Consider the following 17500-nt stretch of genomic DNA (forward strand, 5'->3'; position numbering starts at 1 on the left):
TCCTCATCAGACATAAGAGGCGGTAAATTTGTATCCATTTGCAATTTTAAAGCTCAATAGCGTGCTTCGTTTGGAAACCAGAGCATTTTGGATGTCTGAGTTATGGCGGTGCGTGACACGAGGCAACGATCGAGTTTATTGAGAAATATACATTTATCTCATGGTTTTGAGCCTTTTTAGAATTTAAAGCATTAGGAAAAGTGCTTAGGTAAATAGCTGTCTGTTCAGTACAGATGATCACTCACCTAGATAGCCAAAGTAAGTAACAGATGTTGACACTATTTTCCGGCCGCCATATTGGTGCACCACAGATGTGCACCAACATGGCGTTTTCATACTGGGCTCTGTAAATTTCTGCGAAATATTTCGACGAATATCTGAGGTTTGGGGAAACGCACAGGCCTAAAACTTGGAGAAGTGTCTTTTTCATTTATCTTCTACAACATCACGAATTCTTGACTTTTTCCACCGGATGGTTTTCGATTTATTTTTTTATTCCGTGACAGTGAAAACGATCTATTCGTTTTTAATATTCCTCCCACGGTAATTACTCTGGTCAAAACAAAATTGCGTGAATCTGCCGTCCACGCGTGTATTGGTGTAATGGAAGTAAATTTGATTGGCCGATGAAGGACACGTCAATCAATCAAAAGAAGTGGGCGGAAGGAATTTCGAAGAGGAATTTGGTCAGGCTCTATTTTTCGTTTCGCCAACTTCACATTATGTACCACGCGAAACTGAAACTAGAGCCTCATCGCAGGTTAATTCTTTCGGAGAAGTCATCAGTTTTATCTTTGACTTTTCCTGGATAAAGAAAGAGTACAGTCACTTCAATTGTAGTTGTGATCATCTTTGTCAGAGGTAGTGCAAATTTTGTTTGATTTTGTTTTAGCCAACCAAGTTGATTTCAAATTCCTTTGCTGGGTCTCGCTTTTACTCCTTCAAAAGCAATTTAGATCACGCAAGTCAGACTACAAGTCAAAGCGTTCAAGTCAAGCGACATAGATATAGATGTTGGTTGGGATGGTCAGTGAATAGGGAGGGACTTCAAAGTAGACAGAGCTGCAAAATCGAATTATTTGTCTAATCGCCATACTAGGTTAATGCTGACTGATTTTATTACCTTTATTTCTCGGAAAATATATGTCACACAAAGCAATACCCGAAGAAGCATCGGGAATTCTTGACGACAGAACATCTTTAAACCATACTGTTGAAGTTGCTGCTTATCGCTTTCCGCCTTCTAAAATGTCAATGCTTTCGGTTCGTACTCGATACTAACTTATTAACATTCCAAGTTCTAATTATACACAATCGACCATCAATATGTAGTAAGCGTGGCCATGATCTTCGGTAGATAATAAAACTGATAAGAACATCTCACATCTCACTCATTCAGAAGGTAACGTTCGATGCCCCAATGTGGGCTAATTTTTCCGTTATGCGTAAGGCAACGTCCGGGTTAGTTATCCCTCTTTTGTAAATGATGTTGCTGTGTTTACACACGAATGAGTCATCTCTTATCCTCAGAGTATTACTTCTCCAACATCCTAGGACCGACGTAAGTCATTCATTACAATTAATACGATAATCGTCTGAGATTAGCTATCTAGGGGAGACTAAGCAATGCCGGTCCATGTAAATCGAAAAGGCATATGAGCATTCAATAGCTCTCGTGAAGTCCTCGAGACTAATCCGCCATAAGTGTACGAAAAAATTTGCTCCCTTTTGTTCTTACAATGCCGTGGACGGTGCAACTTGATTTTATTTGTATAAATGGAGATATGCCATCTGAAACATCTCATAACTTGTCCAGAATCGGGTTTGAATCTCTGGAACGAGTGAAATTAGCGATTCCGTTGTCGAGCTCTGTGGCCTTGGGGTTGAAAGTACTTTGGCACAAACTTCCCTGATGTTTTGAAAGCTAAATAGCTGGTTCTTTCAAATGGCAATGAAAGCCGATGCATATTGGTTTCCTGGATGAGACAAGGGACATATATATATCAACAGGAGGAGATGCTGATAAAATCGCAAGTTATACGAATGCATGTTTTGAATATCTGTGTATCAAACGGCGCGCTTTATTTATTTACTGTACATGACACGGTTTGTTTGCACACTTCATAACATTTCCAGTTGATTTAACTTTAAACTCGCACTCCAGAAACTAAAATGGCATGTTTCCAGAGAGATCAATTGTACAACAATAAAAGAAACTTTGCGAGTCCATCTTACTGTTCGTACTCCATCAAAAAATTAGCAGCCAAACTTATCATGATTTTACTGCACGCAATTCTAGAAATACACTGCAACTGAAGATATTACCCGAAAAAATCACCAAAGAAACCTTCATGGGCAAACACGTTAAAGGAATAATGTATTTCTCTTTTTTTTTCTTTGAAAATCTATTGCCAAACCGTCCAACGACAAAATGCTAGGTTATCTCTGTCAATTACAAATTAAGATGTCAAGCTTAGAAGATTGCATATTCAGTGAAGTTCAGAGGGAGAATTACACCGGCCTTTGCCGCAATATAGTCGTCGAAAACATTTCCCATGCTTTAAATGCGTTTTTCTCAAATTAAAGCCAACGGTAACTTTCGAATAGATGGTTTTCACGTGACTTCATCATTTTCTAAAATCCAAAACTAAAGAGCCACAAAAGTTTTTATCCTCTTCAGGCATAAGAGGCGGTAAATTTATATCTATTTGCAATTTTAAAGCTCAATAGCGTGCTTCCTAAATTGGAAACCAGAGCATTTTGGATTTCTTAGTTATGGCGGTGCGTGACACGAGGCGACGATCGAGTTTATTGAGAAATATATATTTATCTCATGGTTTTGAGCCTTTTTAGAATTTAAAGCATTAGGAAAAGTGCTTAGGTAAATAGCTGTCTGTTCAGTACAGATGATCACTCGCCTAGATAGCCAAAGTAAGTAACAGATGTTGACACTATTTTCCGGCCGCCATATTGGTGCACCACAGATGTGCACCAACATGGCGTTTTCATACTGGGCTCTGTAAATTTCTGCGAAAAATTTCGACGAATATCTAAAGTTTGGGGAAACGCACAGGCTTAAAACTTGAAGAGGTGTCTTCTTCATTTATCTTCTACAACATCACGAATTCTTGACTTTTTCCACCGGATGGTTTTCGATTTATTTTTTTATTGCGTGACAGTGAAAACGATCTATTCGTTTTTAATATTCCTCCCACGGCAAAAAACTCTGGTGAAAAAAAAATTGCGTGAATCTGCCGTCCACGCGTGTATTGGTGTAATGGAAGTAAATTTGATTGGCCGATCAATGACATGTCAATCAATCAAAAGAAGTGGGCGGAAGGAATTTCGAAAAGGAATTTGGTCAGGCTCTATTTTTCGTTTCGCCAACTCCACATTACGTACCACTCGAAACTAAAATAGAGCCTGATCGCAGGTTAATTCTCTCGGAGAAGACATCAGTTTTATCTTAGACTTTCCATGGATAAAGAAAGAGTACAGTCACTTCAATTGTAGTTGTGATCATTTTTGTCAGAGGTAGTGCAAATTTTGTTTGATTTTGTTTTAGCCAACCAAGTTGATTTCAAATTCCTTTGCTGGGTCTCGCTTTTACTCCTTCAAAAGCAATTTAGATCACGCAAGTCAGACTACAAGTCAAAGCGTTCAAGTCAAGCGACATAGATATAGATGTTGGTTGGGATGGTCAGTGAATAGGGAGGGACTTCAAAGTAGACAGAGATGCAAAATCAAATTATTCGTCGAATCGCCATACCAGGTTAATGCTGACTGATTTTATTGCCTTTATTTCTCGGAAAATATATGTCACACAAAGCAATACCCGAAGAAGCATCGGTTACTCTTGACGACAGAACATCTTTAAACTATACTGCTTATCTCTTTCAGCCAATACTTTCGGTTCGTACTCGATACTAACTTATTAACATTCCAAGTTCTAATTATACACAATCGACCATCAATATGTAGTAAGCGTGGCCATGATCTTCGGTAGATAATAAAACTGATAAGAACATCTCACATCTCACTCATTCAGAAGGTAACGTTCGATGCCCCAATGTGGGCTAATTTTTCCGTTATGCGTAAGGCAACGTCCGGGTTAGTTATCCCTCTTTTGTAAATGATGTTGCTGTGTTTACACACGAATGAGTCATCTCTTATCCTCAGAGTATTACTTCTCCAACATCCTAGGACCGACGTAAGTCATTCATTACAATTAATACGATAATCGTCTGAGATTAGCTATCTAGGGGAGACTAAGCAATGCCGGTCCATGTAAATCGAAAAGGCATATGAGCATTCAATAGCTCTCGTGAAGTCCTCGAGACTAATCCGCCATAAGTGTACGAAAAAAATTGCTCCCTTTTGTTCTTACAATGCCGTGGACGGTGCAACTTGATTTTATTTGTATAAATGGAGATATGCCATCTGAAACATCTCATAACTTGTCCAGAATCGGGTTTGAATCTCTGGAACGAGTGAAATTAGCGATTCCGTTGTCGAGCTCTGTGGCCATGGGGTTGAAAGTACTTTGGCACAAACTTCCCTGATGTTTTGAAAGCTAAATAGCTGGTTCTTTCAAATGGCAATGAAAGCCGATGCATATTGGTTTCCTGGATGAGACAAGGGACATATATATATCAACAGGAGGAGATGCTGATAAAATCGCAAGTTATACGAATGCATGTTTTGAATATCTGTGTATCAAACGGCGCGCTTTATTTATTTATTTACTGTACATGGCACGGTTTGTTTGCACACTTCATAACATTTCCAGTTGATTTAACTTTAAACTCGCACTCCAGAAACTAAAATGGCATGTTTCCAGAGAGATCAATTGTACAAAAATAAAAGAAACTTTGCGAGTCTATCTTACTGTTTGTAGTCCATCAAAAGATTAACGGCCAAACTTATCATGATTTTACAGCGCGCAATCCTAGAAATACACTGCAACTGAAGATATTACCCGAAAAAATCACCAAAGAAACCTTCATGGGCAAACACGTTAAAGGAATAATGTATTTCTCTTTTTTTTTCTTTGAAAATCTATTGCCAAACCGTCCAACGACAAAATGCTAGGTTATCTAAATTACAAATTAAGATGTCAAGCTTAAAAGATTGCATATTCAGTGAAGTTCGGAGGGAGAATTACACCGGCCTTTGCCGCAATATAGTCGTCGAAAACATTCCCCATGCTTTAAATGCGTTTTTCTCAAATTAAAGCCAACGGTTATTCCTCCCACGGTAATTAACTCTGGTCAAAACAAACTAGCGTGAATCTGCCGTCCATGCGTGTATTGGTGTAATGGAAGTAGATTTGATTGGCCGATGAAGGACATGTCAATCAATCAAAAAAAGTGGGAGAAAGGAATTTCGAAGAGGAATTTGGTCAGGCTCTATTTTTCGTTTCGCCAACTCCACATTACGTACCACTCGAAACTAAAATAGAGCCTGATCGCAGGTTAATTCTCTCGGAGAAGACATCAGTTTTATCTTTGACTTTCCCTGGATAAAGAAAGAGTACAGTCACTTCAATTGTAGTTGTGATCATCTTTGTCAGAGGTAGTGCAAATTTTGTTTGATTTTGTTTTAGCCAACCAAGTTGATTTCAAATTCCTTTGCTGGGTCTCGCTTTTACTCCTTCAAAAGCAATTTAGATCACGCAAGTCAGACTACAAGTCAAAGCGTTCAAGTCAAGCGACATAGATATAGATGTTGGTTGGGATGGTCAGTGAATAGGGAGGGACTTCAAAGTAGACAGAGATGCAAAATCGAATTATTTGTCTAATCGCCATACCAGGTTAATGCTGACTGATTTTATTGCCTTTATTTCTCGGAAAATATATGTCACACAAAGCAATACCCGAAGAAGCATCGGTTACTCTTGACGACAGAACATCTTTAAACTATACTGCTTATCTCTTTCAGCCAATACTTTCGGTTCGTACTCGATATTAACTTATTAACATTCCAAGTTCTAATTATGCACAATCGACCATCAATATGTAGTAAGCGTGGCCATGATCTTGGGAAGATAATAAAACTGATAAGAACATCTCACATCTCACTCATTCAGAAGGTAACGTTCGATGCCCCAATGTGGGCTAATTTTTCCGTTATGCGTAAGGCAACGTCCGGGTTAGTTATCCCTCTTTTGTAAATGATGTTGCTCTGAGTATTACTTCTCCAACATCCTAGGACCAACGTAAGTCATTCATTACAATTAATACGATAATCATCAGAGATTAGCTATCTAGGGGAGACCAAGCAATGCCGGTCCATGTAAATCGAAAAGGCATATGAGCATTCAATACTGTATCCCGGCGAAATCTTCGCTCTACTTCCTCGTACTAAATAGCATAATGGGTTTGTCTTAATTTAATGATTCTGCTCCTAATTTTCCTATTTTTTTCTTTGCCCGTGTCAGTGCAAAGGGTCTGGCAACACTAGTTAATAGTTTGATACTGGGCGATACCGTTTTAACAGTTTCATGATTGCTAGAGTTTTTATTTTTTTTATTTTTAACTGTCTCTTCAGTGAATATTTATAGTTACCGAAGTCATTTTCTTTCAGAAAGGTTTCTGTATGTGTTTCCCTTGCCAAGCATTTTAAAAGCCTTGAGTAGAATGATATCCCTCTCAAATTTGACGTTTGTGAGGCTTCTGATGTTATATTCTGGTGAGTAAGATTTCCTGTTTTGCTACGCTTAATTATTGTTGAATTATTTCTTCTTCCTTTTTATCATTGCTTCTCTTGAAACCAGGCAACCACTGAGTAGTTCACTTTTTTGTGCCTACCTAATTTCGAGTTACGCGTGAGAATTGAATGATTCATTCAACAATAATCTGACTGTATAAACTCTAGCCCTGATTCTGAATATAGCACAAAGAGTTATTATAAGTTGAGGAGATCAAAGTAAGGAAGATCATTAGAAGAGCTGGATGGTTACTTGCAATTATCCATCATTTTCTTCCCTATTTATATAGAAGCCTTGGTTCAAACATCACATTTCGCAGAATTTACTCAATTAACTTAAGAACCAAAGTTCGTGGCTGTTGGCCTTCTTTTTTTTTTTTTTTTTTAATTCTTACGTTTATATCCATTCCAGCGAGAAATTCCCCGTATTAATTACCTATGCAAACTAAGAATTGCTAAATCTTTAAAGAACTACCAAAAGCAGTGATTATTCAGTTGTGAGATGAAACGTTTAAAGGAGATGATGAAATAAACGAGCATGGTTATTTCTTTTCAAAGTTGTTGTCATTAGGTGCCAAGAGAACTTGAGGGTGAAAGCGTCGCTTACTTGTGGAGCTGATAAAACTACAAAAAAAGCAATGTTTGGAGAGTGTGATGGTTTTACAATTTAATTAAACACTGAATTAGCTCAAAATAATAGTTATTGTGTCACAAAACTCTTATCGAAAACGTGATGTCGTGTTTGGAGAGATGAGAAGGGAGAGTACGGCCACTTCGAAGTGGGAAACATTGTTATCCAGGAAACCTAATTTCTAATTTCTTACACTGCTGTCGTGTTTAAGTAATAAGCATCATTGTTCAGAGATTTAGAGATTATCAGAACATTTTCTTACAACATGGCGCCCACGCGAGTGGCCTTGCGAGTGGCTTTGCTCCTGTCATTTTGGTTCCTTATGGCTTCTACTACTTTCAAAGACTCAGTTAACCCTAGTAATAATGCGTGCTCATCTGTTCAGCAACTGTTTTTTTCTCGCCCAGCAGCTACTTAGCGCCGTACATTTTATCTGCTTCGAGTCCTTCGACGTGAACAAGCAAACTGGACGAAACATGGTTATATTTGTTATTCGTTGCTTGACTTTCACCACAGCATAGACTTGACTATTCACATGGACATCTCCCCTAATCTTGGTCCAGACCGCCGAAAAGATTGTTTGCATGTTCTTTATTTAAATGCTCGAAGGTTGAAAGCACTTGTTTCACTGGCAGGCGAGGACACACCTACAACTAAAATATGCAAAATCACAATATTACAGCAGCTCGTTCATAGTGGTGATTTTGGACATCGTCTGTATTTGTGAAACTTGGCTGAATCAAACGGTCTTTGACAGCGAGATTCTTCCGGACTATTCCATCTTTCGGAGAGATAGAGGAGACCGCATTGGAGGCGGTGTTCTCGTTGCTGTAAAGCAGATATTAGAGCCTTGAGGCGCTAAGATCAAGAGAGGGAGGACGTCGAGCTAATTGTAGTCGAGCTCAAAAACGACCATGGCAAACCGGTCCTTCTGTATTGTTTTTATCCTACTGGCACTGCGCCTGGGCCTCTTATTGAACTGAAATCCTCGCTTCTTGAAACTGAGAAAATAGCTGTAATATAGTGGTTGGTGACTTTAATCTTCCGGAGCTTGACTGGTCGGAGGATTGCACTGCTCCAGTAAATACTGGATGAAGGTCTGATTACGTTTTTTGCGATCAACTGAGGGGTGATAATTTCTTTCAGCAATTTATACCTGGACCAACTCATATTGCGGGAAAGAAACAAGCTTGACCTATTACTTTGCAATTGCCCGGAGGTCATCGAGGATGTCTTGGCTTTTCATCCACGAGAGGAAAGGTTTCCCTCCGATCACTATGTCGTTGAATGCAACATCCCATACAAATTCAAACGCGCAAGGAGCGCTAAACGCTCTGTGTTCGACTACAAGAACAGCAATTTTAACGACTTGAGGGACTCCCTTGCAAACGTCCTCTTCAGTCTAGCTGCCTCCGTAGATATTGATGAGCATTGCGCAATCTGGAAGAATTTGTTTTTGTCAGCTGTCAAAGACCACATTCCAATAAAAATTGTGCGTGACAAAAACTCTCCACCTTGGATAGATACCAAAGTGCGCCGTCTGATCCGGAAGATCAGTTAAGCAATACAGGAAAAACAAAACATCCGAGCGTAAGCAAAAGCTTCGGACACTAAGTCAGCAAACTAAGTTACTCATACGAGCAAAACATCGATTGTATTTGGCTAAGATTGAGTCTGGTTTTAAAGATAACCCGAAGTTGTTTTGGAGTTACCACAAGGCTTTCCTGGGCAATAGGTCTGGCGTGCAGGCTATAATTTCCTAAAGGGCGAGACAGCTGAAAAACCAGCAGGCAAAGCAGAGCTTTTGAACAAGTATTTTTCTGGCGTCTTTCGGCCTGCCTCAGGTGTAAATATTGCTCAAATTTGCATTTCCGATCTGCAACTCACGGATATCGAGGTGTCTGTTGACAAAGTGCGTAACCACCTGAAAACCTTGACACCTCGAAAGCAAGTGGCCCCTATGGAATTCCAGCTCGCCTTCTCAAAGAATGTTGTGATCAAATCGCACCAAGTCTTTGCGCCATTTTCAATCAGTCGCTTGGTAGTGCCAAACTCCCAAGTGAATGGAAATCTGTTGATATTGTACCAATCCACAAAAAGGAGTCTAAGGAACTAGCTGAACACTATCGTCTGATATCCTTGTTATACCGATTGCTAGCAAAGTTCTTGAACGCTGTGTCTTCAATCGTCTTTATGAGCACTTAAAGCGCTTGACAACCGACCTCCAGCATGGTTTTTTTGAAAAATATATCATGTGTGACCCAGTTACTTTCGGTTCTCCATGATGTCGGACTTAACCTAGATAGGAACATACAGACATATGTGATCTACTTAGATTTTGCAAACGATTTTGATAGTGTAGATCACAACATTCTGCTTGCTAAGCTGAACGCGTACGGGATCTCTGGTAATTTGCTTTCATGGCTTACTAATTATCTTTCTGGCCGTTTTCAACGAGTAGTTCTAGAAGTTGCTTCGTCACAATGGGCCCCTGTTACCTCTGCAGTGCCCCAAGGGAGTCTCCTGGGTCCGCTTATGTTTGTTATTTTTATTAACGATCTACCTGACGCTTCAAATAGTGAAGTAAATACCGCGCTTTATGCTGACGATTCAAAGATCTCTGGTGCTGTCAAGTGCGTTCCACGACTGCGAAGCTGTGCAAACCACCCTTTCAAATATGGATGAATGGACACGATATAACAACATCCAATTTAACATCTGTAAATGTAAAGTCCTGACAGTCTCACGTAAGAAACAACCCCGTGCATTATAATTACACCCTTAACAACGTGCAACTCACTCGTGTGGCTGAAGAGAATAACCTTGGAATCATTGGCACTAGCACTCTTTCATGGGTCAAACATGTTAATGCTATTGTGTCGAAAGCGAATAAGTTACTTGGTCTTCTTAAGCGTACTTGCCCACTATTGTTAAATGTAGCCGTCAGACGGACATTATATTTGTCCCTTGTTAAATCGCAACTTTGCTATGGAAGGCAAGTGTGGTCTCCAAGTCATAGCTACCTACAAGACAAGATAGAGCACGTGCAGAGAAGAGCCACTAGATGGATACTGCGGTCCGCATTGGAGAAATGTCTTATAAGGAAAGACTTATTAGATTAGACTTGCTACCACTAGTTTATGATAGAGAGCTTAAAGATATAACATTTTTCTATAAATGTTTGTATGGACAAATAGATCTAAATGTAAATGGCTTCGTTTCTTTTGTAACTCATTTCCGTACCAGGCTTAGTAATTCCTTCAACTTAAAATCCCCTATTTGTAAAACCTCTGCATTTCAAGTTTCATATTTTAACAGGATCGTAAAGTTATGGAATTTTACTTGTAAATCTGTGCCTGAAAGTAGCTTCTCCAGTATCGATGTTTTTAAAAACTTTTTAAAACAAACTCTGACGAGCCTTTTGCGTACAACATTTGACGTGGAATGCCCGTGCACTTGGTCACTTGTAAGATCGTGTGCTTGCCACCGCTCATAGTTCACACGCTGATATGATTTGTGTATTTTTTTAGATTTTTGATCGAATTTTCAATTTGGGCGGCACCTCGCATGGGTCCCTCGGTCTCGTTCGTGCTCGTCCATTTGGGTGTTTTATCTTTTCTTTTGTTTATTTTTCTTTTAATAGATTATTCTTGTATTATAACTGAAACCCAATAAAGTTTTAAAAAAAATTAATAAAAGGCATTGTTACTGCATATATCACAATTTAGTAAGACTCTTGATTGCTTTATGCAAAGCGAAAAATCATTAAGGCTGCCGAGAGTTCTAATTGATGTACCATTTCCGATTCTGAGGTCGTTCTCTTCTATGTTATTTTGCGATATTTCAGGCTTTGCTCCAGAAAATGTCTGAGCTTTCAATTAAAAACTAATTTTCTGGCCAAACTAGACTTTAGTTACCCTGAATATTATATAGGCAGAAATTCCGATTTATGGCAGAAAACTGGAATTTGTTGTCTTACATTCCATTTTAAGTATTTTAATACATGCAATCGCGGCTCCTTTTTACTATTAACCATTAATAAAGGGCACTTGTAATCTTTGTAAACAAATCACTGTCTATTTTCTTAAATAAGTAAGGGGTAGGTGTATGTGATACACAATTCATTCCATGTTAATTAACAAAAATTAAAAAGAAATAACACGAAAATCAGTTTTCCAAAAGAATTTTCTCACGTTATTAACGTTGATTACGAATTTTTGGATGTAAAATAAAAATCTTCCACATTTTATCAGCTTTCTTGGACACAAATTGACCGAAAACTGACCAGTCAAGAATATTTTCGAATTTTTTTACGTAACTAGATTAGCGAAAATGTGTATTAGTATATACTAAAACAATGGATACCGTTGAACGCGCACGCTGATTGGCTACTCAAACTCCGGATACCCTTTGCTATTCTCCTCCGAGCAATTCGCGCGGAATTTGCGTCCGAAAATGTTGTAATCTTTGCAAGAATAAATGAGTTAAGATCATCTTTTTGTACTACATTGGCCGTTTTTATACTAGAGACGCATAATCCGTCCAGACGAATTATGCGTCTCTCGTGTTACTCGTCTAGTGTAAAGACGGGACGAATTATATAAGACGCATAATTCCTCTGGGACGAACTTAGGCAAACATTTTTTCTGCGTCTGTTAAATTTGTCCAATATAAAGACGGGCACAAGACGCATAATGCGTCTGGACGAACTTTCCAGTTTAGTGCGTCTTCGAAGACGCACTAAAGTAGATACTTCGTCCAGACGCATAATTCGTCTTTTGTCCGTCTTTATACTAGACGAATTTAACAGACGCAGAAAAAATGTTTGCCCAAGCTCGTCCCAGACGAATTATGCGTCTCTGGTATAAAAACGGCCATTATCTCACTGTTTTAGTATATGCTAAAGCAACTTTTCACCCCAGTGTCGGTGGCTAGTTGTGAATATTTACCAGCCCCCTCCACTTCGGTGAATAGTTGTTTAATATGCTTATTAAATAGAACTGTCAAATCTGCGACCCGTTGCTACGGCAACGTGACCGATCATTTTAAATACGAATCATCAACGTAGGTTGACCAAACATCACCCAAATTACCAATTTTTTGACGAAACATTCATCCCACAGGACAAAATAATACGATGGACATGTAATTATGGTAAAGATCTATGAGTTGAAGCGAAAACAAGCGAATAGTTTGAGGGATAACCAAATTCTGTGCGATAATAGGGACCTTAAGATTTGAAGACGACGCCTTCTTTTAAGTCGTCGCGGCATATAAAGGTCTAGGGCGAGCACGCCGTTTTTGCACGGCAATTTAGACTTAAGAAGAGCAACAACAAACGCGAAGCGAAACTTTTTACATTGCCTTTGTTTGCAAAACTGACATCGTTCAGGAAAACTCGGGACGAACTTTTGTTGCGTTTTTGCGAGGGAATCGTCAATGAGGATGAATTTCTTGCGTTGTATGACGTCAACAAGTCGAAAAATCCAGAGTATCCTTATTGCAACTATGAAAGATTTCGGTTGCAAGACAAAGATGAGGCTGAATGCAAGACGGATTATCTTTTCGAAAAGTATCACATTCCTCTCTTGGCTGATGTTCTCGACCAACCCGAAGTAATTAAGTGTAAACAAGGAACAATTTGCGAGAACATAGAAGGTTTATGTATTGTACTGAAGCGGCTGGCATACCCTTGTCGTTACAGCGACCTAATAAGCGCTTTCGCAAGAACTGTCCCTGGGATCTCCATGATAAGCAATACAGTCATTGATTTTATATTCGACAATCATGGTCGTCGGGATGACAGAGTGGAATCACACTATTTTAAATCACAATGCACTACAAACATATGCCGATGCTGTGTACGATAAGGGTGCTGCACTTGACAATTGCTTTGGCTTTGTGGATGGAACAGTTCGTCCTATCTGTCGTCCAAACACCAATCAAAGAATCGTATACAATGGACACAAGAGGGTGCATTCCCTAAAAATTTCAATCGATTGCCATACCAAATGGATTAATTGCCAATCGTTATGGCCCTGTTGGTAAGTGTGCTTAAATATTTAAGCCAGAGTAATGTTCAGTATTGTTTTATGCACTTACAGGAAACATAATTGTTATATACGTTTTAACAAACAAAAAACCCTCGTGCCATGTATCCGTGCAATAAAACACGACAAAAGCGTGAAAAAACAGGAAGACAAAAACACGAGCCACAGGCCAATTTTTCCTTTATTTTTTCGAATGTGCTCAGTCAAATGTCCTGTGGTATAGATTTAGTAATCAAAAAACAAAACATGTGGGGACAAGAAACACGTTGGTAAGCAGAACAGTAAGGAAGTTTTTAAAAAAATTATGTACGTATAAAGATACATCATTTTATTCCCTGCAGAGGGCAGAAAAGCATGATGCCGAAATGCTACGAGACTCCGGACTTTATCATGATCTCCATGGATATGCCTACTCACCAACTGGTCAACCTTTATGCATCTATGGAGATCGAGAATATCCCCTTCGCTTACACCTTCAAGCACCATTTCGGAATGGAGTCCTTACCCCACAGATGCAGTAATTTAACAATTCCATGAGCCCAGTAAGAAGTTCAGTGGGGACATAATTAATTATTTTTCTTTCCTTGACTTCAAGAAAAACTTGAAAATGGGGCTAAGTCAAATAGGCAAAATGTACATTGTGTGTGCCCTCCTGAGAAATTCTCTCTCATGCCTATATGGTAATTCCACTTCCCAGTATTTTGGATTTGGATCCACCTACTTTGCAAGAATACTTCTCTTAATTAAACCATTGTTACATGTTCTGTGAAATTTATTACACTTCTTAACACAACCTGTATATGCAAACTCATCACCATCATCACTGCCGCTCGACACGAGCATGGCGGTCCAAATGAGGTTTGTCCAGGCAGCTAGCCAGAGGGCTGCCCCTGTTTAAGCGCTTCAGCAGCTTTTCGTCTTGCGCGTTTCTCGTCCTCAGCTATTCTCCCATTGGTTTCAAAAGTCTTAACGCCATCACCAACCGTTCTCCTCCACATCAGTCTGTCTGCTGGGGCTGTGGCCCAGTCAGCAATCTCACAGTCTTTAAAGGTCCTTTTAAGTGCCTCCTCGTATCTCTTTTTAGAAGCACCAACTCTTCGAGATTCAGTAGATAGCTGACTGAAGAGAAGCTGTTTTGGGAGGCGTTGTGCATCCATTCTGACCATGTGTCCGTACCATCTGAGTCTATGTTGCTGTAGTATAGCATCAATACTTGTAAGGGAAGCTCGGTAAAGAACTGCAGTATTGGTGACACGATCATACTATTTGATATTCATGATTGACCGGAGGTATATTTGGTGAAATTTCTCGAGTTGCTTCACTTGATATCTATAGGTAGTCCACGTTTCTGAGCCATACAGGAGCGTTGATATAATGATGGCTTGATAGACTCGTATTTTGGTGTCCAACTCAAGTTCGTGGTTGTCGAAGACTCGCTTGCGTAGCTTTCCAAAGGCTGATGCAGCAGCGCTGATCCTGTTGTTGATCTCACGATCAAGTGAAACATCACTTGCCACATAACTACCAAGATACTTAAAAGTGTGGAACTACCTTGAGAATGGTTCCATCTGCAGTAATTTCAGGCTGAGTGGGAATTGAGGTGGTACCAGCGGCAGATTGATACATAACCTCCGTTTTAGTGCAGTTCAGTGATAGCCCAAGTCTATTGTAAGCTTCTGAAAAGGCGTCAGCTATTCTCTGTAGACCAGCTTCTAAAGTCGAGCAGACCGCAGCATCGTCAGCGTATTGAAGTTCCACGATTGACGCTGTAGACACCTTGGTTTTGGCCTGTAGCCACCGTAAGTTGAACATATTACCATCGTATGGATAAGTTATGTGAACTCCGTGATTTTTCAGATGAGGCTCCGTCAGCTGTAGGACAGCACCCATGAAAAGAGCAAACAGCGTGGGACCTATTACACGTCCTTGCTTAACACCGACTTTCACAGGGAAAGGTTCCACTTGTTCACCTTCACACAGAACAGAGGCCGTCATATCATCATGAAGTAGACGGATCATCGTAATCAATTTATCTGGGCACCCATATTTGCTCAAGATTTTCGAGAGAGTTTCTCTGTGAACCGAGTCGAAAGCCTTAGTCAGGTTGAAGAAGGCTGTATAGAGAGGAGTTCTTTGTTCCCTACACTTTTCTTGCACTTGCCGCAAGGCGAAGATCAGGTCAATAGTGCCTCTTGCAGGTCGAAAGCCGCACTGTGTATCAGGTAGGACTTCCTCGGCAATGTGTGTAAGCCGATTTGATATAATCTTCGCGAAGAATTTATCAACGACTGATAGCAGCGAGATGCCTCTGTAGTTGCCGCAGTCAGCCTTGTCACCTTTCTTGTGAATGGCGACTATCAGTGCATCTTTAAGGTCAGCTGGAGCTTGTTCGTCTGTCCAAATGCTCTGTATGAAATTGTGAAGACGTTGAGCCAAATCTGGTCCACCGTGCTTGAGCACTTCAGCTGGGATTCCATCAGGCCCAGTTGCCTTGCCGTTTTTCAGTGACATGATGGCTAGATTAACTTCATGTGGTGTAGGTAGATCAGCGAGCTCATGTTTGACTGGGAACTGTCTCAGCTCACTGATAACTGTCAGTTAAGTTGCAGTTCGTTTCTTGCTCTTAGTAAATCAGACTTGGATGATCTTGTTCTCGGGTTCCTCTGCCACTTGATGAAAGTAGCTCTTCTGCGCTCGATAAGTAATTTTATTTCAGGGTCATTTTCGTCAAACCAGTCTTGATTTACTTTCTTTTTAGAGCCGATGGTTTTTGTACAAGAGTCAAGGATCACATTCTTCAGGTCGTTCCACGTCTCAATCACAGGTTTTTCATCTGTGAGTAATGAGAGACTGTTAGCCAATGTTGTCTGAAATTTTTGTTGAACAGCTGGGTTTTTCAGAGAGGCAACATCAAACTTTTTCACTTTGGCCTGCAACCTCATTTTCTTTTGGGGCTGGATCATGATTTCACACTTCTCTAGACGGTGGTCAGTTAAGGAGCTATCGTGATGGCACGAGCTTTCTTGACTTCCTTTCGATCCCTGGACTTGATGATTATGAAATCAATTTGATGCTAATGTTTTGACCTAGGGTGTTGCCAGGTTCCTTTACATCTGTTCTTCAACTGGAACCGTGTGTTAGTAATTAGGAGGTTATGCTCGGTGCATTTTGTAAGTAGAAGTAGAAGTAGAAGTAGAAGTAGAACTAGTGGCTTGACAACTGTGTGTAATAAAGACCAAAAAGCAGTTTTTTTGAAAGGCTTTGCCATCAGGAGGTCACAATCTCGAAACAATCCAATGTTAGTGTTTTTGTTAACGAGTTTCTCTAAAACACCCACCCAAGACCTGAGATTGTTGCTGCTGCTGTTGCCGAATTAAATCCATCATCGATTTTTGTTGATCTAGATAGCAAACTAGCTTCTTCTCCTCCAATTCTTGCTGCTTTCGTCGCATTGCCAACTCTTCCTCCCTCAGTGCCTTCTCGCTTTCATCTTTCTCACGCAAAAATGAAATTGTTTCATTGCCACTCCTTCTCTTCTTCTTGTGGCTTTCCTTTTTCACCCCCTCAGCTGCCCTCTTATGGGTTTCTGACAATTTCTCCATTGCCATCTTTCTCACATTTTCTGCTTTTTGTGTATCATTATTCACTTTCTCTTTTGTCAATGCTTCATCAATCTCCGGGTAGGTGGAAGCAGCTTCCTCCATTTCAATAATATCAGCCAATGCTTGGTCCAATTCTGTGAGCTCAGGTGATACTCCGGTTGACTTTTCTTCATCATTCATTTTCTTCCTGTACCTCTTAATTAAGATGTTGAGATGATCACGAACTCATCTTTATACCAGTCGTGCTATTCAGGTTGGTACTAATTTCCTTCCCACAATTTGCCTCGATCATTAGAATCCTTCTTTGCAGAAAGAGGATTTACTGCCAGCACCTCTCTGCGCACCAGGATGTCATGCTCGTTACTCCAAACCTGAATTCCTGGAAAATACATTCTGCCAAAAGAAAAACTAGTCATTATAATGGCCTTCAAGATATAATTATTTATTATATAAACTGGAGTGCTTTATAGGTATTTCCACCACTGAGACAAACCGTATCACCACACTCG

The 17500-nt window shown here is 39.9% G+C and overlaps 1 protein-coding gene across 1 annotated transcript in view; it reads left to right on the plus strand.

The window, feature by feature from the left end:
* Positions 1-5302: 5302 nt before the first annotated feature.
* The window catches only part of LOC138042931 (scavenger receptor cysteine-rich domain superfamily protein-like), a 139222-nt gene continuing 127024 nt past the window's right edge, over positions 5303-17500 (plus strand). Inside the window, exons 1-2 of the mRNA XM_068888992.1 lie at positions 5303-5574; positions 6586-6690. Of these exons, the coding sequence (XP_068745093.1) occupies positions 6639-6690 (52 nt within the window). The 5' untranslated portion in view covers positions 5303-5574; positions 6586-6638. The remainder of the gene's footprint in view (positions 5575-6585; positions 6691-17500) is intronic.

Source organism: Montipora capricornis, chromosome 3, assembly GCF_036669925.1.
Source record: "Montipora capricornis isolate CH-2021 chromosome 3, ASM3666992v2, whole genome shotgun sequence".
Lineage (NCBI taxonomy): Eukaryota > Metazoa > Cnidaria > Anthozoa > Scleractinia > Acroporidae > Montipora > Montipora capricornis.